At 48.2% G+C, this 23,988-nt stretch overlaps 1 protein-coding gene across 1 annotated transcript; it reads right to left on the reverse strand.

The window, feature by feature from the left end:
- Positions 1-1,398: 1,398 nt before the first annotated feature.
- LOC146045207 (astacin-like metalloendopeptidase) lies at positions 1,399-23,729 on the reverse strand. Its single transcript, XM_083163918.1, has 13 exons — positions 23,055-23,729; positions 19,423-19,447; positions 18,296-18,364; positions 18,077-18,211; positions 16,383-16,500; positions 9,301-9,479; positions 7,831-7,912; positions 6,362-6,489; positions 6,137-6,252; positions 4,355-4,583; positions 2,554-2,672; positions 2,251-2,473; positions 1,399-1,741 (listed from the first exon to the last, which is right to left on the reverse strand). Exons 1-13 carry the CDS (start codon positions 23,262-23,264, stop codon positions 1,728-1,730), a joined length of 1,647 nt encoding a protein of 548 aa, XP_083020044.1. The 5' UTR covers positions 23,265-23,729; the 3' UTR covers positions 1,399-1,727.
- Between the last annotated feature and the right edge of the window lie 259 nt (positions 23,730-23,988).

Genomic DNA, 23,988 nt, shown 5'->3' on the forward strand with positions numbered 1-23,988 from the left:
GCCACTTAGATATGCGCGCATGCGCATTAAGCACTTTGCAGGGGATTTGTTATGGCGGTACGGGGTACCGGCACAATATGTTTTACCGTTACACCGTACCACCCCGTACCGCCATACTTACAGCCCTGCCTTTGACCAATAACAACTGCTGGGGTGTCAGCTCAGGTGTCCCAGAAAGTCCAGTAATCAAATTTTTTCTAAGAAATATATATATATATATATATCTCAACCAAACCCCTTCTTTTTCACGCTAAATTCTAAAAGATTATTAGTTTGCTGCCTGTTTCCACAATACCCCTGTTGGCTAAGGGGAGTTAGAAAAGATACGAGAACAAGTGTGGAATGGCGCACTTCTCAACTTCAGTCCATAATATATTAAACAAAGTCCATAACAGTGTTATTCTGTTTATTAAAAGTCTTTTAAGACAAAGTGTGCTGTTTTCACCCGACGCATTTCGTCCAACAAGGGGATTCCTCAGGGGTATCAGCTTTATAGAATAACGTTGTAGTAAAACAGGGTGGAAAGTGTGCGATTCTTTCCTCTAAGCCGAAAGAGAAGGGCACCCAGCCGATGCTACGGTCTCAATCAGTTGATAACTGGCCTGAAATGGCCCTGCCTCTGGTAGTAAGAGTTGTTTTGGGGTAATAAATACGGGTATTTAAGTGGATCGCCCATACAATTGGTCACCTGGATATGTGTTCATTTGTCTGGCTCAGCATGCACTAAGCTTCAGAAGTGATAAAATGGAGAGTGATAACCAGCCAGCCAATCAGCTCCTACCTGCCATGTCACAGACTGTGTTTGAAAAATCTCAAGCAGGAGCTGATTGGTTGGTTGTTTATCACACTCCATTTTATCACTTTTGAAGCTTAATGCATCTGGCCCCAGGACTTCTGTTCTCCAGGAACATGGCACCCACGCCACAATCCCTATGACACCTCTATTGCGCATGCACGAATCACCGGAATAAAGGCCATGGAGGCCATATTTCCAGTGATTTTTGCCACTGCGCTGCCAGCGCTGTATTAAGATGCGGGGCTTAGTGCATATGGAAAATGCGGCCAAAGCCTGGATTTTGGCTGCATTTCCATATTAAATAAACTGGTGAATGTGTGTGCAAATCCTGGGGATTCAGGTTTGCACACTGATAATGATACAGAAAACATTTTGAGAAAGAGCTGTAATCACGGGGGCCTTACCCCAGGATCTGTGGTTTATTACACACCAGCGACAGGCGACAATAAGAATTTTTATTATTTGGTCAAATAATTGATAAATATGGCCGTCTTACACCATTCAGCGGCACAGTGTGGGACATTTACTAAGATGGGAGTACTGTTTCCCATTGGATGTTGCTATGGGAAACCAATCAGATACTATCTTTTATCTTCTTGAAGGTGCAAATAAATAAGAAGTAGATCTGATTGGTTGCCCACAGCAACATCCCATGGGAAATTTAACTCCCATCTTAGTACATCCCCCCTGTGTATCAGACCCACTGCATGTCCTACAAGGTTTACAATTGCGTTTTCTTTATTCCCTGTTTATTGCACGTTTATCATGTACAGGTATATTACAAATGACAATCACTTTACAGCGTTCTGTGCACGCAGCCGGGTATCATTGCTGATCTGTAAATGAGTCGGGAATATCCATCTGTATCAGACTGTATCTGCATATTGCCCCACACCAGGGTACGAATGAAGAGACAGCGGTCGTACTGTGTTTATGACGATTGCACTGTAAAACAATAATCATAGAATGAGCAACAGAACGCAGCACAGTCAGGTGATGGCAACATCAGAGACCTACGGAACGTCAGCATAAATAACCACCACTCTCAGGTTCCTGCCTCACACGGGACATCCCAGGACTCGTAACCCATACAATCTAATGTTACACCTGTTATTTGCCTTATTGCTTTGCCCTGTTGGCTTTAACATACATTAACCACACAAAGGTATCCGCGAGAAATAAATAAACGGGATACGATTGGTTGGTCCACCTAAACCTGGTTGACAGTCAGTGGGTCGACACCATTGGGAAGACATACGGCAAAGTCGACAGATGTCTAGGTCGACATGGGACAAGGTCGACAGGTGCTTAGGTCGACACAAGCGTTAGGTCGACATGGTCTAGTTCGACAGTGAAAAGGTCGACATAGAGTTTTTCGCTGTGTCAACCTAATGACTGTTGAACATCTTTATTTCGACTCAATGATCCCATTCCAAATAAACATGGCTGCTTACCGAAATAGTAGAAAGCAGTGTAACCGTTCTTGTTGAACCAACCGTCACTGTGGAACTGCAGCAGGAGAGCGTTGCCAGTGGAGATGATGGTCGGGATGTGGACACTGCAGCAGTATCTGCCCAACTCCGGTGAATCCATTCTACCCCCATCGTGAATTATTAGGTAATCGTAGAGACACGTGCTGGAAAACTCCAGATCGAAGGTTGTGAAGTTCAGGACAACCTGATGAAGACATTGCCGGTGGTTATAACTCCTGCGGTGAATGCCCTAGGCCGGCGCATGACAAATAAAGACTATCTTACCTGATACCCCTCAGGAGCCCATATGGTGGAGATGCAATTGGACAGGTTTGGGTAGAGATCCGGGTAACCAGGGGACGTGATCGTGCCGTTGTCACTTGTGTACATCTCACCGCAGTCCACTAGAGAAACCACATTATTTAGGTTAGAAAGCTGTGTGTCTGTGGCCATTTTATAGAGTCTAACTGCGTGTGACGACAAGTGACATGGTGGGGACACAGTCTCCCAGTTAGCTCCAGAGAGACCCCATAGATTACCTCCAGCATCCTGAGCCACTACATGTTTTCAGCATACATTCACTATCTGATGAGCTGTATAGACCCCACTACTCTATTCATACGATCCATGTATGCAACAGTGAGTACGACTGTAGCTGTTATACCTCAATAAACCTACACCGCTAGCTAAGTAACTATCCTGCGCATAGTGCGACTCATCTGCTGGTGGGCTGTATAGACCCCAATACCCTTGAAACCATCCATGTAAGCAACAGGGAGTACGGCTGTAGCTGTTCTACTTCAATAAACCTACACCGCTAGCTAAGTAACTGTCCTGCGCATAGTGTGACTCATCTGCTGGTGGGCTGTATAGACCTCAATACCCTTGATACCATCCATGTATGCAACAGGGAGTACGGCTGTAGCTGTTCTACCTCAATAAACCTACACCGCTAACTAAGTAACTGTCCTGCGCATAGTACGACTCATCTGCTGGTGGGCTGTATAGACCCCAATACCCTCTTTTGATACGATCCATGTATGCAACAGTGAGAACGGTTGTAGCTGTTCTACTTCAATTAACCTACACCGCTAGCTAAGTAACTGTCCTGCGCATAGTGCGACTTATCTGCTGGTAGGCTGTATAGATCCCACTACTCTATTGATACCATCCATGAGAACAGTGTGTATGCAACAGTGAGTACGACTGTAGCTGTGTATACCTACACTGCGAGCTAAGTAACCGTACTGCACATAGTGTGAGTCATCTGCTGGTGTGTGCCAACACTACAAATTACAACACCTGCTTACAAATGTAAAACCTGCATACAGCTGGAAACAGTTTTATTTAGACAATTATATCAAACTGATCATGAAACTGTGGACAAGCAGTTGGTAACAGCAGAACTCTAGCACTGAAATAAACAATACTCCTACCATAAAGAATAGATCTATGTACCCCAACCTATAATTCACAGCCCAATGCGCTCTGGGCCCTTCAGTCTTCCTAAGCAAATTCCAAGGGGCACTTGATTCTAGGGGCCTCCCAGTCTACAGCCAGACAGTGAATGGCTGTCAGCATGCTGATTGGTGGATGGCTGCAGCTATGCACCAATCAGGGAGCAGCATTCTCTACCGGCCTCACAGTCTGCAGCCAGACAGTGAATGGCTGTCAGCATGCTGATTGGTGGATGGCTGCAGCTATGCACCAATCAGAGAGCAGCATTCTCTACCGGCCTCACAGTCTGCAGCCAGACAGTGAATGGCTGTCAGCATGGTGATTGGTGGATGGCTGCAGCTATGCACCAATCAGAGAGCAGCATTCCCTACCAGCCTCTCAGTGAATGACTGTCAGCATGCTGACTGGTGGATGGCTGGGTATATCTCCCCAATCAGTGTGGTTACAGACCTTCACTGTATGGAAGCATGCAGAGAGATGACGCGGGACCATAGTAGAGTAAGTTATTTTATTTAAATTTATTCGCATTGCATTTATTTTCTCCAGTGCTGCAGAGAACTATAGTATTCTACCAACTAATGTGGGGTCCATAATGCTATCCAGTAATGGGTGTAATTGTGCGTCATACCTAGACCGTAGGAGGCCTTTAGGTTAGCCGAGGATGCAATCGTCTTTTCACCAGCAAATTCAAGCAGCATGGTGCTTCCGGAGGCAACCAGAAGAGGGAGCTCTTGACTTCCACAAACTGTATCTAACAGCAAGGGGGACTTTTTGCTTGGCCCATCATATACTGTAATGTAATTAGTAGTACATCCAGAAGAATGCGGAATATCAAATATATCAAACTGCAAGACAGCCTGTAAAACACGAAGTCTATTTTCAGATACTTAAACACTGGTTTATAGCTCAGCAGTAAAGGGTACTTGTTTCCTAGCACGGCGCCACCGATTATAATTGTATGTCATTGGGTCGGAAAAATCGGTCGCATCGCATGCAACCAAATCGCATGCGATGCAAAGCACCCGATTTTTGCATTGGAACCAATGTTAAATGGTCCATGAGACCCGATTTTACATTGGCCCCAATGTTAAATGCCCCCCAGACCTCATTTTTTATTGTATGGCCCCCCATTGTTAACGCGACACCACGATCAACGTCAACCCGGAGCGTGGCGAGCGCAGTGAGCCCGCGAGGGGCAGCGGTACGCGTCCTGCGACCTTTTCATACCCCGACTATCCACGTCGGCGTGTAGTTGATTTTATATAGTGTGGCAAGCGCAGCGAGCCCGAAGCGTGGCGAGCGCAGCGAGCCCCGCATTACTTCAGACGTATTATGCGTCCCCTCTCCACGCTTCGGGCTCGCTGCGCTCGCCACACTATATAAATTCAACTCCACGCCGACGTGGATAGTGGGGGTATGAAAAGGTTGGTGGACGCGTACCGCCGCCCCTCGCTGGCTCGCTGCGCTCGCCACGCTTCGGGTTGACGTTGAGCGTGGGGGGGGCATTTCACATAATTAACCATCCAATGTAAATGTCCAGTGTCCAATGTAAAATCGGGTCTCAGGGACCCTTTTAACATTGGGTTCAATGTAAAAATCGGGTTGGTCGCGTCGCATCGCATGCAATTATAATAATTAAGGTATGCGATGGGACCCGATGGGCGCCCTGCTAGGAAACAAGTACCCGGTAAAGTTTCTAACATTGGGCCTGATTCAGTAAGAAGTGCGAAAATCACTTTTTGACAATGTTCACACGCACTACTGCGCATGTGCATCCACCGCAACTCACATGCTCGAAGGCTCGCCGTTCGGTTGTATCCCAACTCTCTCTGCACATGTTAAATCTGCCCCACCTGCATTGCAGCATGACCCATTTTGGGGAAAAAATTGCCCTGCGATCAAGGCTGAATTAGGCCCATAGGTCATTATTCTGGTTGACTCACAAGGCTTGCGAGTCCCCCAGACACCGCCCGGATGGCCACCCGCCCCTACCACATTATCATCCATTCACAGCCTTGGGTAGAGGGGGAGAAATCATTCGATGGTCAGCAACCATCGAATGATTTCTTCAACACCTCTATGGTATCTGTGATCTGCAAGCACCCTGTGCGGGAAGCCGGCGGGCATCTGACAGCTGCTGACTTCAGCTGCCCCCCCCCACACTGCATCACTGGGCCATTACCATGGGCTGTGCCCCCGCTGCCGCCGAACCCTGCCCTTATTGCTAGGTTTGAGTGGGATGGCGAACATGTAGTTCGCCATGCCCGCTCGCACCCCATGTCTGAACATGTGCAGAAATTCGCTTACACAAAACATCGGTTCCCTGTGCGAATGCGCGGGGGACCGATTGGATTACAATAAGGTCCACAGTGTGTACACTATTTCAGCCTTGTACCAGACCTGGAATTACCTTATTTCTGTTGACGCTGACAAGCCAAATGCAGTCTGTAGCATCTGAATAGGATGAGATGGAGGACTGGACATCAATCGTCCCCTGCAGCCCGGTCAGCAGAAAGCTGCAAGTATCTGGAAGGAGAACATTTACTAAGAACTAGCTCAGGAACAAGGGCAGTCACTGAACGCAGTGACGTATAAATGTGAGATGCACAGAGCACATATACACATGGTCACATACTGCATTTGTAGAGCTCCTTAATCTTAGAAACATCTAATGGGCTGAGTCCATATCTCTGGCCAATCTCTACAGACTGGTCCGGTTTGGGTGTGAGGCTCGGCTGTCCCGATGTGTTGGAATAGGAGTACCTGCAACCATATAGGAGCTACTGTCAGATGTCAATCACTGAAACAAGTTACGTTACAGAAAAGGAGAAATATTCTTCCTTTCAAATGAACAAGATTCAACAAATAAAGCCAGAGGTGGAACTCTGGGAGACAATGGAGTAATCTGCCGCCCGGCTCCTGCTCCAAAGGGGGCACCTCTCCTCCCCTGCAAGTTTGAATCAGGTAAATGAAAGCCATAGATATTGCTTCTGTGGCTGACTCCCCTCCTAAGACCATAGACGTTACGCGTTATTTAGTTTAAACATAATATACATCCATACATACACGGATACATACATATATTTATATAAGGTGGGTTGGGGGGGGGGGGGCACCAATAGTTATCTTGCCTCCGGGCAATTAAGACGAACTTACGCCGCTGAGAAGAGGGAAAAATGAGTTGTGTTTTATAGAGACCAGTACCATAAGGTAAAATACTATGGGGGTTATTCTGGTTCACTCCTTCTGGCAAATTCCTTCTCGAATGGACAAAACCATGCTGCACTGCAGGTGGGGCAGATGTAACATGTGCAGAGAGAGTTAGATTTGGGTGAGATATTCTGTTTCTGTGCAGGGAAAATACTGGCTGCTTTATTTTTAGACTGCAATATAGATCTCACTTTGAAGTAAAACCCCACCCAAATCTAACTCTCTCTGCACAAGTAACATCTACCCCACCTGCAGTGCACATGGTTTTTTCCATTTGAGAAGGAATTTACCAGACGGAGTGAACCAGAATAACCCCCAAAGTTTTGCCTATGTTCAGTCTGGTGTTTCCATGATTTGTTGCATCCACCCAAAGCTCCAGTAGTGTGATCCTCTCTTCTTCTGGACATACTTTTGTTCAGCACCGTGTGTACACACTATAACTCTCTCTGCACATGTTACATCTGCCCCACCAGCAGCGCAGCATGGTTTTTCCCATTAGAAAAATATTTTGTTTTGAGATCCTTACAGAATAACCCTCTGATGCGTTTCATTGTGGAGTGACCGGCAGCTTCATCAGATGAAGTGGTGGGATATAGTGTGAAACATTTGCAAACAGTCAAACCCATAACGCAGTGTAAGACCCCTAGTTCTGACCTCCATAAATACAGGGGTAGATTTATTAAACTCGGTGAAGTGATACATTTTCTGTTTTTTATCACCGGCCAATCAGCTCCTACCTGTCATTTTTCAAACCAAGCCTGTAGCTTCACAGGTAGGAGCTGATTGGCCGGTGATAAAAACCAAACAGTTTATCACTTCACCGAGCTTAATAAATCTGCCCCACAGTAACTAATACACAAGGGAACACTGCTCAGGTGCACAATTCTCTCTCACCTTCCATAGTGCATTACTGAGGAGTAGTCGTATGGAAGGTCCATGTTGTTCGTGTCAACTAATTCAAATGTACCCCAATCACCTGCATTTAAAAACATAACTTTTAAGTATAAAACACACCTACATGTAACATTATGACGCATTTTGACTTATGTGATTAACATTTATATTTCTAGTAATAACGACTCTCAGGCAATCCCAGCAGCAGATGATTTTGACTGAATCCTTTGCACTAATTTAATTTGTAGTTTTTTTTTCTAGCTGGCTAATTAGTATTAGAGTCGTTTGGGGTACTACACAAAGCTATTAGCTAGCTCAAGCACCCCCAATATTTAGTATAAAATACTGGAGGTTTCCAAGGCGCAAAAGAAACAGAAGAGCAGCTCAATATAACCAAAAAACTTGTTCAACCAAAACAAGTAAGACAATAGTAAATAAAACAGGGGTAAGGATATATTCAAGCGCTGTCTGTATGTGTTTTCTTTACTTCTCCCGTTCTCATGGGTCGATCAATAACTCACAATTGGCAGGAATTTTCAAAGCACATCTGGGTTTCTTTAGCTTGAAAAAATTGTTTTTATTGTCAAACACAAAAATTAAAATACACTCTGACCATAGGTACACTGTAAAAAAATCCAAAAGGTGGGTGATAGATGTTGGATCCAGAAAGCCAGCCAACGCGTTTCGATTTAAAATCTTTTTCAAGCCTTGAAAAAGATTTTAAATCGAAACGCGTTGGATGGCTTTCTGGATCTGCACAACCTCTTTTTAAACTTTGGACCATTCTGTGTTTATGCTGGACATTGAAACAAAGGTACCGGGTGTTTACTCACCGACATCTCTAAACTTATCCAGAAGGTTTTTTGGTGTATACCTAGTGTGAGTTCCATCCAACATCTATCACCCACCTTTGGATTTTTTTACAGTGTACCTATGGTCAGAGTGTATTTTTATTTTTGTGTTTGACAATAAAAACAATTTTTTCAAGCTAAAGAAACCCAGATGTGCTTTGAAAATTCCTGCCAATTGTGAGTTATTGATCGACCTATGAGAACGGGAGAAGTAAAGAAAACACATACAGACAGCGCTTGAATATATCCTTACCCCTGTTTTATTTACCCCCAATATTTGTGCTACCCACAGTCACGTCTGTGCGTAGAATGTTTGAGTCACATGGCGGATTTAACTTAAGAACACCAATCATTTTAAAAGTTGGTTTCCATGGACACAGATAATTGGATACAATTGTGTCATGTCTAGAGAGCGGAACATGAGCACCTCCACGCAGAAGGGCCAGTGCTGGATTTGGGGGCTCTTTTGACCTTTTGCTTGTATCAACTGTTTTTCACTGTTGACCTTTTGGTTCCGACCTAGACCTTGTCGACGGTCATCAGCATAAAAAAAGTCAACAGGGTCAACAGGTAAAAAGTTGACATAACAAACCTATATATATATATATATTGTCCGCACCTTGGTTAATGTTTTGCCACATGACGGCAACGTGCTCATCTCGGTCACTGCGGCTCTGTTCGTGGTAAAACCCCAGAGCATGCTGGATCTCATGCTGTATCACGCCTCGCGCTAGGCAGCCGGTGTTCATCAATGATAAGTCCTGAGCGCCCCCAAACTTGCCAACAAAAGACCAGCACCTGGAGACAGAAATAGTAATGGGGTTATTTTCCAAAAATGAGAGAGCCATACTGCTACTATGTTTTTGATCTGCGCCGCCACCAAGCACTCTGTCACGGCTAAAGGGCTGGATGGAGTCGTGTGGTGCACAGGAACCGGAGACGGACCAGGAGGAGTAGGATTGAAACGTGCAGGTTTAATAACGGATTTCATAAATGATAAACTTCACTCAAATACTTCTTTAAGTGACAGTTGGAATAAATTAAATAGAGTCCAGCACAATACTAATAACGGGCAGGGAAATCTGGAAACGTATACTTGGTGAGCCAGAGTACATAGATGAGGATCCGGAAGGAGGTTGATTTGATGACAGAAGAAATGGATCCGGATGACTGAAAGATGATGGAATGAATGAGTTGTATGAAGGAGGACAGCGGGAAGCTGTGCAGGGTAATTCTGGGACACAAGCAGGAACAAGCACTAGGTAGGACTTGCAGCATTGGTGTCAGGAGAAAACTTCCTTGTAGCAAGATGCAGGGAGCAAGGCACCAGAGTCAGGAGAGAAAGAGCCAGGATCCGGGAATCAGCTAGGAGTTGTGAATGACTCCAAAGACTCATTGCACTGACACTGAACAGCCTAGGCAGATCCCCTATATCCCCAGGGGATGGCTGCCATTGGCTGTCAGTACAGGATGAGGAGGGAACCTCCACTCTGGGCCAATCTGTCTCCTGCCCTCAACCAAGATGGCGACGCCGGCCTCCCGGCACACTACTGCTGCCATCCCTACCCAGAGCTGCCGCTACCCGCACACCGCAGACCGGAGCCTGCACACGCTAGCCGGCGGCGGGCGCGGACGGGTGAGTACTGTACCCGCCGCGCTCCGTCGCGGCTACGTGTGACAGTACCCCCCCTTTTCAGGGTGACCCCAGGGCGCCTATGGGCCTTGTGCGGATTTCTCTGGAGAAATTGCTTTACCAGTTTTGGAGCGTGCAAATCAATGGAATCCACCCAAGAGTTCTCTTCGGGACCAAACCCAACCCATTCCACCAGATACTGGGTACGAGAATTGCGGCAACGAGAGTCTATAATGCGTCTTACCTCGAATTCAGCCCCACTTTCGGAGTTAATCTTGGGCGGTTTGGGAATCTTCTTTTGATAAGAGTTCAACCTTAAAGGCTTGAGGAGGGACACATGGAAGGAATTCGAAATCCTTAGGGAAGGAGGAAGTTGAAGTCTATAAGCGACAGGATTAATGACTTGGATGATAGGGTATGGCCCAATGAACCGGGGAGCCAGCTTCATAGAGGGCAGACGGAGGCGTATATGGCGGGTAGACAGCCATACCCGGTCTCCGACTTTCAATCTGGGCGCTGCCCTTCTTTTCCTGTCTGCCATCCTCTTGTATCGGGCGGAAGATTTAAGAAGAGCGGTGTGGACATCCGACCAGATTTTAGCAAAGCGTTGTAATGAAGTGGTTGCTGCAGGAACTTCGGAAGAGGATAATTCTGAGAAATCCGGAGATCGTGGATGTTTGCCAAATACTGTAAAGAAGGGGGTGGTTCCGGAGGAAGAGTGATAGGAGTTGTTATGCATATATTCTGCCCACGGGAGAAGATCCACCCAGTCATCTTGGGAAGACGAGACAAACAGTCGGATAAAGGCCTCCAAGTCTTGATTCACCCGTTCTGTCTGGCCGTTGGTCTGGGGATGAAAGGCAGTGGAAAACTTGAGTTTGACCTGTACCGCGGCACAGAGAGCTCTCCAGAACTTTGCAACGAACTGTACTCCGCGGTCGGATACAATCTCTTTGGGCAGTCCGTGAAGTTTAAAAATGGTTGAGATGAATAGCTGAGCCAGTACTGGAGCAGAGGGGAGACCTTTTAGTGGGAAAAAATGGACCATTTTCGAGAATCGGTCGACCACTACCCAGATTGCGGTATGACCTTTTGAGGGAGGTAGTTCGCAAATGAAGTCCATTGACAGATGGGTCCATGGTTCTGTGGGAATGGTTAGAGGGCGGAGAGGACCAGCGGGAGTTGTTCTGGGCACTTTATGCTGAGCACATCTTACACAAGAGGCAACGAAGTTGGTTACGTCGTGGCGGATGGTTGGCCACCAATAAGAACGTGACAGGAACATCAAGGTCTTTTGTGCTCCTGCGTGCCCTGCGAAGCGGGAAGAATGTGCCCATGACAATATTTTCTTGCGAAGTTCGGGGGGAACGAACGTTTTACCTGGAGGAGGAGATGGCTGTACGGTTACTTGGGCGAAGACCAGCGGATCGAGGATTGGACGAGGAGGTGTCTCTAGGTCAGAGGTCGTCTCAAAGGAGCGGGATAGAGCGTCTGCCTTAGTATTCGTGGTTCCAGGTCGGAATTTAATTTGGAAATCAAAGCGTTCAAAAAACATGGCCCAACGGGCTTGGCGGGCAGTAAGGCACTGAGCCTGTTTAAGAAAGGACAGATTTTTGTGGTCTGAATACACGGTGATCTTATGTCGTGCCCCCTCCAGAAGGTATCGCCACTCCTCTAACGCAGTTTTGACTGCAAGCAACTCCTGTTCCCCGATGGGGTAATTCTTCTCTGCTGGGAGGAATTTTTTGGAGAGGAAGGCACAAGGGTGTAATTCTTGATCCTCACCTTTTTGTGACAAGATGGCCCCGATCCCTTCCGAGGATGCGTCCACCTCGAGAATGAAGGGCCTGTCGAGGTCTGGTTGGAGGAGGATTGGTGCCGTCATGAATGCTCTCTTTAACTGCTGGAAGGCAGAGGATGCTTCTGGCGACCATCGGCTTGGATCAGCTCCCTTGCAAGTGAGAGCAGTGAGGGGAGCAGCGATAGTAGAGAAGTTCCGGATAAATCGCCGGTAATAGTTTGAGAACCCTAGGAATCTCTGAATTCCTTTGAGTGTTGTGGGGGCTGCCCAGTCTTGGATGGCTCTCACCTTCTCTGGGTCCATTTCTATCCCAGTGGCGGAGAGAATGTGACCCAAGAATGGAATGGACGTGACCTCAAAAACGCACTTTTCCAACTTGCAGAACAGTTGATTTTGGCGAAGACGTCGTAGGACTTCGGACACTGTCTGTCTGTGAAGTTGGAGATTTGGAGAGAAGATGAGTATATCGTCTAGATAGACTACGATGGAGTGGTACAGCAAATCCCGAAAGATATCATTTACAAACTGTTGGAAGACAGCGGGGGCGTTACAAAGGCCGAAGGGCATCACCAGGTATTCATAGTGGCCGTCGCGCGTGTTAAAAGCCGTCTTCCACTCGTCACCTGGACGGATCCGGATCAAATTGTAGGCCCCTCGCAGGTCCAATTTAGTAAAGATTGCTGCCCCTCTGATCTTGTCGAATAGTTCTGCGATAAGGGGTAAGGGATAGCGGTTTTTAATGGTGATGTCGTTCAGGCCCCTATAGTCGATACATGGCCGAAGACCGCCATCTTTCTTTTTCACAAAGAAAAACCCGGCCCCGGCCGGAGAAGTAGATGGTCGAATGAAACCTTTGTTTAAGTTCTCTTGAATGTACGAGGACATGGCCTCAGTCTCAGGTAGCGACAGGGGATAGATGCGGCCACGAGGAGGGAATTTCCCGGCCACCAGCTCTATCGGGCAGTCCCAAGGACGGTGAGGAGGCAGGGTGTCGGCACCACCTTTACTGAATACATCTGTAAATGAACGATATGGTGCGGGTATCGACAAGGGTGGAGCTGAAGAGGATGAAGGACAGTTACCCTCACGTTGTGGATGGGTCTGGTAGACCGGAAGGATCTGAGGAATGCAAGTAGACTGGCAATCTGTTCCCCAGGCCTTGACCTCCATATTGGTCCAATCGATGTGTGGGTTATGTTTGGAGAGCCAGGGAAGGCCCAGGACCATTTGGTGTGAGGACTGTGGAAGAATGAAGAATTCGAGGGTCTCTTGAAGTAGAGCTCCTATGAGCAGTGTCACCGGGGTGGTCTGATGGGTGATTTGTCCACTACGAATTCGACTCCCATCCACTGCAGTGAGGACCAGCGAGTGATCCAGGGGTTGCACAGGCAGGGCATGTTGGGTAACAAAAGAAGAAGAAAGGAAGTTTCCCGCTGCTCCAGAGTCCAATAGGGCCTGAACTCTTTTTCTCCCTTGGGGACACACAAGGGTAACCGGAATGGTGGAATCAGAAGAAGAGGGAGATGGAAGCAAGACTCCTAATCGGACCTCCCTCGGGGAGATTAGGAGCGGTCGTTTCCCGGCCGCAGCGGGCAGGAAGCCAATAAGTGAGCTGAGGAGCCACAGTACATGCATAGATTCTCTCGCCGTCTTCGGGACTTCTCTTCGAGAGAGAGACGGGAGCGGTTGATTTGCATGGGCTCATCTGTTGACACCGCAGGAGGCGGGGTTGGTTTGGAGGCTGGTGCGACATTGGAAGGAAATCGAGGGCGAAGGCGATCAGAGCGATTCCTCTCAAGTTGGCGTTCTTGGAGTCGCAGATCGACTTTGTTACATAATGAAATGAGTTCAGCCAGGGTGGAAGGAGAATCGCGAGTTGCTAACTCGTCCTTGATGCGCCCGGCTAGGCCGTTCCAGAAGGCAGAAACAAGAGCCTCTTCGTTCCATCTGAGTTCGGAAGCCAGGGTTTGAAATTGTACGACATATTGTCCCACTGGGCGACTGCCCTGACGAATCCTTAGGATCTCCGTGGCTGCGGAGGACACTCTGCCAGGCTCGTCGAAGATGCGACGGAAGGAGGCCACAAATTCTTCATAGTTATTGAGGATGGGATCCGCACGCTCCCAAAGGGGGGACACCCACTCCAGGGCTGGGCCCGCCAGTAGGGACACGATATAAGCCACCCGAGTCTTGGGAGAGGGGAAATTGGAAGGCTGGAGGGTAAAATGGACGTCACATTGATTCAGGAATCCTCGACACCCCCTCGGGGACCCGTCATATTTACTGGGGGTTGACAGGTGTAGCTGGTGAGGAGCAGCTGGCCCAGGGGGAGCAGCAGGGGCCGAAGCTCCGGAGGTTGGTGCTGCTGAAACTGAGGGAGCCGCCTGAGGTGATGACAAGGTCTGGAGAAATTGAGCCACTTGACGCTGGGTAGTCTCTACTTGTTCCAATCGAGCCATGATGCCTTGAAGAACATCCGTCATGGAGGCCTGTGCTTCACCCGATTCCATCGGGTCAGTGCAAACTGTCACGGCTAAAGGGCTGGATGGAGTCGTGTGGTGCACAGGAACCGGAGACGGACCAGGAGGAGTAGGATTGAAACGTGCAGGTTTAATAACGGATTTCATAAATGATAAACTTCACTCAAATACTTCTTTAAGTGACAGTTGGAATAAATTAAATAGAGTCCAGCACAATACTAATAACGGGCAGGGAAATCTGGAAACGTATACTTGGTGAGCCAGAGTACATAGATGAGGATCCGGAAGGAGGTTGATTTGATGACAGAAGAAATGGATCCGGATGACTGAAAGATGATGGAATGAATGAGTTGTATGAAGGAGGACAGCGGGAAGCTGTGCAGGGTAATTCTGGGACACAAGCAGGAACAAGCACTAGGTAGGACTTGCAGCATTGGTGTCAGGAGAAAACTTCCTTGTAGCAAGATGCAGGGAGCAAGGCACCAGAGTCAGGAGAGAAAGAGCCAGGATCCGGGAATCAGCTAGGAGTTGTGAATGACTCCAAAGACTCATTGCACTGACACTGAACAGCCTAGGCAGATCCCCTATATCCCCAGGGGATGGCTGCCATTGGCTGTCAGTACAGGATGAGGAGGGAACCTCCACTCTGGGCCAATCTGTCTCCTGCCCTCAACCAAGATGGCGACGCCGGCCTCCCGGCACACTACTGCTGCCATCCCTACCCAGAGCTGCCGCTACCCGCACACCGCAGACCGGAGCCTGCACACGCTAGCCGGCGGCGGGCGCGGACGGGTGAGTACTGTACCCGCCGCGCTCCGTCGCGGCTACGTGTGACACACTCTTTGAGGGGGTGTCTGGTTGGGATGTCCCCTGTACTGCAAACATGGAAGTAAATGTGGACATTTGCCAGTGTGCAGAGATGTACTGTACACTTGGCTTCATAGCCATCATCATCATTATCATGGCCCTATTGCTTGGCGAAAGACAGTCATCTCAAAATGGGCATGTTGGTGCTCATACAACTCTGCGTGTATGGCACATTGGCAAGCCCTCGATATGTCCTTGCAATCCCAGTAACGCTCCCGCAGCTGTAAACAGTGGCATACAGCATTGTATGGTACGCAGTTGTATACGCTTAGCTCAGGTGTATAGTGTATAGGCATATTGAGCAGCTGGCAAGGGCCACACATTTCCAAGGGCCTTCAAATTTAGGTGCATGAGAGTTACACAATCAGAGCGACCAGGCAGCATTCCCTGTCTGCCTCCCAGCCTGCAGCCAGTTTGTGGCTGTCAGCGTACTGATTTTGGATGGCTGGATATATCTGCCAATCAGAGTGCAGCATTCACAACCTGCCTCCCAGGCTGCAACCAGACAGTGATTGGCTGACAGTGTTCTGATTTGTGGCTGGCTGGAGACATCTTCCAATCAGAGTTCATCATTCTTTTTCTGTCTTCCAGCCTGAAGCCAGACAGTGAATGGTTTTCATTGTGCTAATTGGTGGCTGGCTGGAGCTATACACCAATCAAAGTGCAGAATTGTCCACCTGCCTCCAAGCCTGCAGCCAGACAGTGAGTGGCTGTCAGCATGCGGATTGGTTTATGGGTAGTGCTATCTGCCAATCAGAGTGCCGCATGTTCTACCTGCTCTCCAGCCTGCAGCCAGGCAGTGAGTGGTTATCATCGTGCTTACTGGTGGATGGCTGCAGCCATACACCATTTAGGGTGCTGACATTTAGGGGTTTAGATGCAACAAGGTGTCTAACCACTAGATTTGCCGTATAACATACCCACTTCCAGAGTGGATATTTAGATAGTCCTGTTCTGTAGATCTTTCCATGAGCTGGATGCAGGTAGTTGTTGTGATGGTCTGGAAGGCTTCGGTGATTATCGCTTTCTCTAGATCACCTGAGAGCACAGGGAGAACATTTATATTATACAGTATATGACAGTAATAAGGACAACAGACATTAAATCCTTTTTATTTTGACAGTGGGGTACAACCTATACATTAATAGCTCCTGTTTCAGCTATCACCTCATTCTAGCGAACGTCTGTCTGTACTGTGTGTTGGCGACTGCGCACTTTTAATTCATCTTAGTCAATAATTAAGAAAAAAATTACTTCTATAGTGGTGGCTCAGATTTTTTGGGACATTTACACTATGGCCCTTATTCTGCATCACTCGCAAAGGCAAATTCCTTCTCAAATGGACAAAACCATGTGGGGCAGATGTAACTTGTGCAGAGAGAATTAGATTTGGGTGAGTTATTTTGTTTCTGTGCAGGGAAAATACTGGCTGCTTTATTTTTACACTGCAATATAGATCTCACTTTGAAGTAAAACCCCACCCAAATCTAATTCTCTCTGCACATGTTACGCAGGGCCGATGCAAGGCACCGGAGCGCCCCAGGCGAGTCGGGGTGGGGGCGCCCCGGTGCCGGGGAGGGGGGGGGGTACCTGTCCTGCGGCGCTGTGTATTTCAATCTGGCGGCGGAGGCAGCGGGGGTCCCTGCAGTCCATTAGAAATCACGAGCGCTATCCGCCGGGCTATGCGGAAGCGCTTCTAGTGTGAAAACACTGGCAGCACGCTGATTGGCTGAGATCAGCGTGCGCCGTGCTGCCAGAGTTTTCACACTAGAAGCGCTTCCGCATAGCCCGGTGGATAGCGCTCGTGATTTCTAATGGACTGCAGGGACCCCCGCTGCCTCCGCCGCCAGATTTAAATACACAGCGCCGTAGGACAGGTACCCGGGCGGCACAAAATGCCGCCCTCCAGTGGCCGGCGCCCTAGGCAAATGCCTAGATTTGCCTAGTGGTGGCGCCGGCCCTGATGTTACATCTACCCCACCTGCAGTGCACATGATTTTGTCCATTTGAGAAGGAATTTGCCTTTCTCAGTGAACCAGAATAAGGGCCCATGGGTCTGATTCAGACCTGATTGATGGGCTGCGAATCTTCTGAGACTGGCGATCAGGAAAACGCCACCTCAGCAAATTCCCGCCCATGTACATGGCTACGCACATGAGGGGAGGACATACCATTCGCAGTCGCTCACCATAGAAGGATTTTCCTACTGACGTCAGTGGCCCTCCCTCCCAACGGCAGGTAAACGCCTCCAAACGTATGCAGGGTGTCAATCACCAGCAGCAGCAAGCAATGGCACAAGAATACGCACAATGCACCGTGTGGACGATAATCGGCAGGGTTGTGAATTCACAGCCCTCCATTCTGGCCTGAATCGGACCCTATGGCCGTAGGAGAAAACAATTATAAAGCAATCAGTAGATGTTGTTCTTGGTGACGTTCTCCAGCTTAGTGATAACCCATCGCCTCGCCCTAAACCTGTCTTTAAATAGCAGAATTTGTCCGTGAATTGTGACAGTTCTGTTCCCAGGCCAAGTCCTTGCTGCCGTCTGTCACTGTTGAGGTTTCGGCCTTGGGGACCCAGATTGCTGCCACCTGTTCCTGCTTCCACACTTACTGTAGCTTGATGACAGCCTGTAAGGGACCTTCACTGTCCCGTCCTCAGATTTGGGCCAGAGGCAGCCGGAGCATTGGGTAGCACTGTAGGTTGTGCCCAAGACAATGTCCCCATGGTAGAGCTTCACTGTGGATCCTGAAAGGGGGATAGAAGAACATTGACGAATATAACGGGTCATCCCTACAGCCCCATGTGCTCGGAATACAGAAGGATTGTCACCTTCGTTGGACCTTAGTATACGGGAGAAAACATCCTCGCTGTCGTCATCCTCAGGGTTGTTTGGAGGGTCTGTAAATACAATGCATGTAGGATTACAGATACGATTATACATTATGTGGCTGCTGTCCCATATTACACCCATATGCAACAAGTATTCAATTAAATACATTGTGCTGACATTCACGGGGTAACTCCTGCGGGGGGGGGGGGGGGGGGGCGGACAGTGTCACACCTCTGTTTATCACCACATTATATGATTGGCAGCCACCAGCACTGGTCTTGCCGATCACATTGGCCATGAATTATGTAATTTGGTTCTCTGCCGTCAGCACCCCTGCATGTTCCGCTTGGATCCCAGTTTGGGAACCACTGCTTCCAGTGATTGCTGACAGGGTCACTGGGAGAGTACTCTGGCAGAAATACTACGAAACTATGGCAGACAGGTGAGGGTGCAGCAATGCCCTGTTGTCCATATCGAGGCTCCCACGCCGCCACCCTCTTCTCACCAGCACTCATTGTAGATAAGGCTTTAAAAAATAATTAATTACTTATTCCGGGATATGCATTTCCAACTTGAGGGGTGGTTGGTTTGCAAAAGCAAACTCCTTCTATAATGGACAAACCATGCTGCACTGCAGATGGGGCAGATGTAACAGGTGCAGATAGAGTTACATTTGGATGGGGTGTGTTCAAACTTATAGCTAAATTGCAGTGTAAGAATAAAGCAGCCAGTATTTACCCTGCACAGAAACAATATAACTCCCCCAAATGTAACTCTCTCTGCACCTGTTACATCTGCCCAACCTGCAGTGCAGCATGGTTTTGTCCATTAAAGACTCCACAATTCCAGGAACTGACAAATAGAAATACAGTAATTATATATATATATATATATATATATATATATATATATATATATATATATATATATATATATATATATATATATATATACCAGAATATTGATAAATGACATATTATTCTCTTTTCTTACTGTACATCTGGGAGAATCTTCATTTATGTACTAGTAACCAGCCTGTCAAACAGAGCATGGTTCTTGCACTTGATCCACACATATACTGCCACCTGGTGACCACAGGAGGTACAGCAGCAGCTACAAAACTTACCATCACTGGGGATCTTGTTTCGCACCTTAGAAAGAAAGTCAATTTAGAGCTTAATAAGAAAACAATTTGCTACTGAGATACAACAATATTTACAATAATAAAATGTAGATGTAGTAACATTCTGGATGGTTTGATGACTTATTATACAGTAGGTACATAGAGCCGCATTTATCAAGGGGATAATGACCCAAAAGATTTTTATGCACCCGTTTTCCCTGGCCACTTTCTTTCATACATTCAGGTGATGTAGCAGAACACCGCAATGCGATGCTAATGCAATGTGCAGCAATGTTATCGTGAGGACATCACAGTTCATTGATAAATGGGGCCTTAGTATATTCATGGGTGGATTTAACACCATCAACATCTCAGATGCAGATGTGCTGTGATAATATGGGCCCGATCTCACAGCTGATCACAATGTCTCTGCGATGGCTGTCTGCAGCTATATTCGGATATTTTTCATGAAAAATTCCCTGATCATCGGCCGTGCATGTGCCACCACCAATGCACCACTAACTCTACCGACAGCACCCCCTCCGTGTCGCAAAAACCTCACATACATACCAGCACATGGGGATCGGATACCTGCTGCTGTGACCTCCGGCACTGTAAAGTGAGCTGACACTCTATTTTATATTTTTTACACATTGAGTAACTTGTGTGTTCATCGGACACACACAGCTGACCACACTGGCCGGGTCCATCAGATACACACAGCTGATCACACCAGCCGGGTCCATCGGGGACACACACACACACATCTAATCACACTGGCCTGGTCCATCAGATACACACAGCTGATCACACTGGCTGGGTCCATCAGACACACACAGCTGATCACACCAGCCGGGTCCATCGGACACACACACACATCTGATCACACTGGCCTGGTCCATCGGGGACACACAGCGGATCACACTGACCGGGTCCATCGGACACACACAGCTGATCACACTGACTGGGTCCATCACACACACACAGCTGATCACACTGGCTGGGCCCATCGGACACACACAGCTGATCACACTGGCCGGGTCCATCGGAAACACACAGCGGATCACACTGACCGGGTCCATCGGACACACACAGCTGACCACACTGGCTGGGTCCATCAGACACACACAGCTGATCACACTGGCTGGGTCCATCAGACACACACAGCTGATCACACCAGCCGGGTCCATCGGACACACACACACATCTGATCACACTGGCCTGGTCCATCAGATACACACAGCTGATCACACCAGCCGGGTCCATCGGACACACACACACACACATCTGATCACACTGGCCTGGTCCATCAGATACACAACGCTGATCACACTGGCTGGGTCCATCAGACACACACAGCTGACCACACTGGCCGGGTCCATCAGATACACACAGCTGATCACACCAGCCGGGTCCATCGGACACACACACACATCTGATCACACTGGCCTGGTCCATCAGATACACACAGCTGATCACACCGGCCGGGTCCATCAGACACACACACACATCTGATCACACTGGCCTGGTCCATCAGACACACACAGCTGATCACACCAGCCGGGTCCATCGGACACACACACACACATCTGATCACACTGGCCTGGTCCATCAGATACACACAGCTGATCACACCGGCTGGGTCCATCGGACACACACACACAGCAGATTACACTGGCCGGGTCCATCAGATACACACAGCTGATCACACTGGCTGGGTCCATCAGACACACACAGCTGATCACACCAGCCGGGTCCATCGGACACACACACACACACATCTGATCACACTGGCCTGGTCCATCAGATACACACAGCTGGTCACACTGGCTGGGTCCATCAGACACACACAGCTGATCACACCAGCCGGGTCCATCGGACACACACACACACACATCTGATCACACTGGCCTGGTCCATCAGATACACAACGCTGATCACACTGGCTGGGTCCATCAGACACACACAGCTGATCACACCGGCTGGGTCCATCGGACACACACACACACACACACACAGCTGATTACACTGGCCGGGTCCATCGGACACACACACACACACAGCTGATTACACTGGCCGGGTCCATCGGACACACACACACACACAGCTGATTACACTGGCCGGGTCCATCGGACACACACACACACACACAGCTGATTACACTGGCCGGGTCCATCAGACACACACACACACACACACAGCTGATCACACTGGATGGGTCCATCAGACACACACAAGTGGAGAGGAGAGAAAAATTGCTTCCCCTGGAGGTCCGGTGAGCTCAAAGTAAAACTCTATTTGTTCAAGTGGAAATAACTGTTTTTAAATGTGTATTGCAATTTTTGCTTTTTTATTATTTATAAGAGGAAATTTTTTCTCTGATTTCGTTGGTGAAAATAAAGTATTGGCTGTTTTAAGAAAAGTGCAAGGATCATATATATTTTTTCCTCAAGAACTGTTTAATATTCCTCTGCATACCCTACAGAAAATCTGGGACATATACTCACCAGCGCTGCAGTTAGCCCTTAATTACACTGCTTCAGCTGACCACACTGGCTGGGTCCATCGGACACACACACACAGATGATCACACTGGCCAGGTCCATCAGACACACACAGCTGATCACACTGGTCTGGTCCCTCGGACACACACAGCTGATCACACTGGCCGGGTCCATCGGACACACACACACAACTGATCACACTGGATGGGTCCATAAGTCACACACACACACACAGCTGATCACACTGGCCAGGTCCATCAGACACACACAGCTGGTCACACTGGCCGGGTCCCTCGGACACACACAGCTGGTCACACTGCCCGGGTCCCTCGGACACACACAGCTGGTCACACTGGCCTGGTCCATCAGACACACACAGCTGATCACACTGGCATACCTCCCAACTTCTTGGCTGCAGGAATAGGGACACTCGGAAAGGGACGGGGCCTATGCAAATGAGGGTGCGACTTATGCAAATTAGCCGCGACCCCATTTTCGGCCTCGAATAGACGCTGTGCGCAATCAGCTTGGGGGGCTCCCAACTGCCACCCGAGCAGCGGAACAGTGGGACAGCGGGACAGGACCCGAAAATCGGGACTGTCCCGCTGAAATCGTGACACTTGGGAGGTATGCACTGGCCGGGTCCCTCGGACACACACAGCTGGTCACACTGGCCGGGTCCCTCAGGGACACACAGCTGGTCACACTGCCCGGATCCCTCGGACACATACAGCTGGTCACACTGGCTAGGTCCATTGAATGCACAAAGCCGGTCACACTAGCCCCACACTTTGCAGTGAGACCTGTGATTTGCCAGGTGAAGCTGGTGTTATTATTTCAGTCACTGTTGTATTTTTTTACTAAATTTGCTCAGATCGCATTTCACCTTTTATATGTATAGGAAATGTGATCTGCTTACTACAAAATGTGAATTAAAGGGTTTGGAGCAGTTGTTCAAAAACCCTGTAATACATTTAGATGACATTTAAAAAAAAATGTGAAAACACCCTTTTCACATTATTTTAGTAAAAGTAATAAGTATTCCCCATAATGCTTTGTAAAATCCTAGCAATAAATCTGTGGCTAAATTCCAGCGTAACGTGGCGAACGGGTTCCCGGATCTGTACTTACAGGAACAGCAGCCGTCAGTGAAACCAGTAGAAGCCAGACGAGGAATCTGTGTGGTGCGTGCATCATCCTGGAGGATCTACAACGGCGTGGACACTCGCCGAGAAGGAATCTACCTGTCTCCATCTGGGTTGCTCCGCTATATACCAATACCCGGGTCTGCTGCCAGCTCCCAAGGTCACTGGTTGATAACGGTAATGGGATCCATTCCATGTCCAGTGTGTGACAGCTCCCTGGAAGACCTTGGGGTAAATAAATGTGTACGACGTGTACAGAGGGTTCAGTTCTGCTGCTGGATATAGGGATATCTCCTTGTGATTATCCCTAGTGAGCAGTTATTTCACCATCCGGCCGCACCGATCAGTCCGTACCCATCTTCCTTATTGGACCTTATTCTGGTTCCTTCTCAAATTGACAAAACCATGTGCACTGCAGGTGGGGCAGATGTAACATGTGTAGAGAGAGTTACATTTGGATGCGTTATTTTGGTTCTATGCAGGGTAAATACTGACTGCTTTATTTGTACACTGCAATATAGATCTCACTTTGACGTAAAACCCCACCCAAATCTAATTCTCTCTGCACGTTACATCTGCCCCACCTGCAGTGCACATGGTTTTGTCCACGTGAGAAGGAATTTGTCTTTTTGAGTGAACCAGAATAAGGGCCATTGTCTTGTGTTCCTTTCCCCTAAGTGTTGTGTGCAGATTATGGCCCTTATTCAGATTTGATCGCAGTACAAAGTTGTTCTCAAAATGGACAAAACCATGTGCACCGCAGGTGGGGCAGATGTAACATGGTTTTGCCCATTTTGAGGACAATTGTGTATTGAGATCAGATCTGAATAAGGGCCTATATGGCGTTACTGCTAGGTGGCAGTCACACAATGTGAAGGCATTGCAATTAAAGATGCAAAGTCGAGGCAATAACAATGCTT

Source organism: Crinia signifera, chromosome 11, assembly GCF_055691185.1.
Source record: "Crinia signifera chromosome 11, ASM5569118v1, whole genome shotgun sequence".
NCBI classification, from domain to species: Eukaryota; Metazoa; Chordata; class Amphibia; order Anura; family Myobatrachidae; genus Crinia; species Crinia signifera.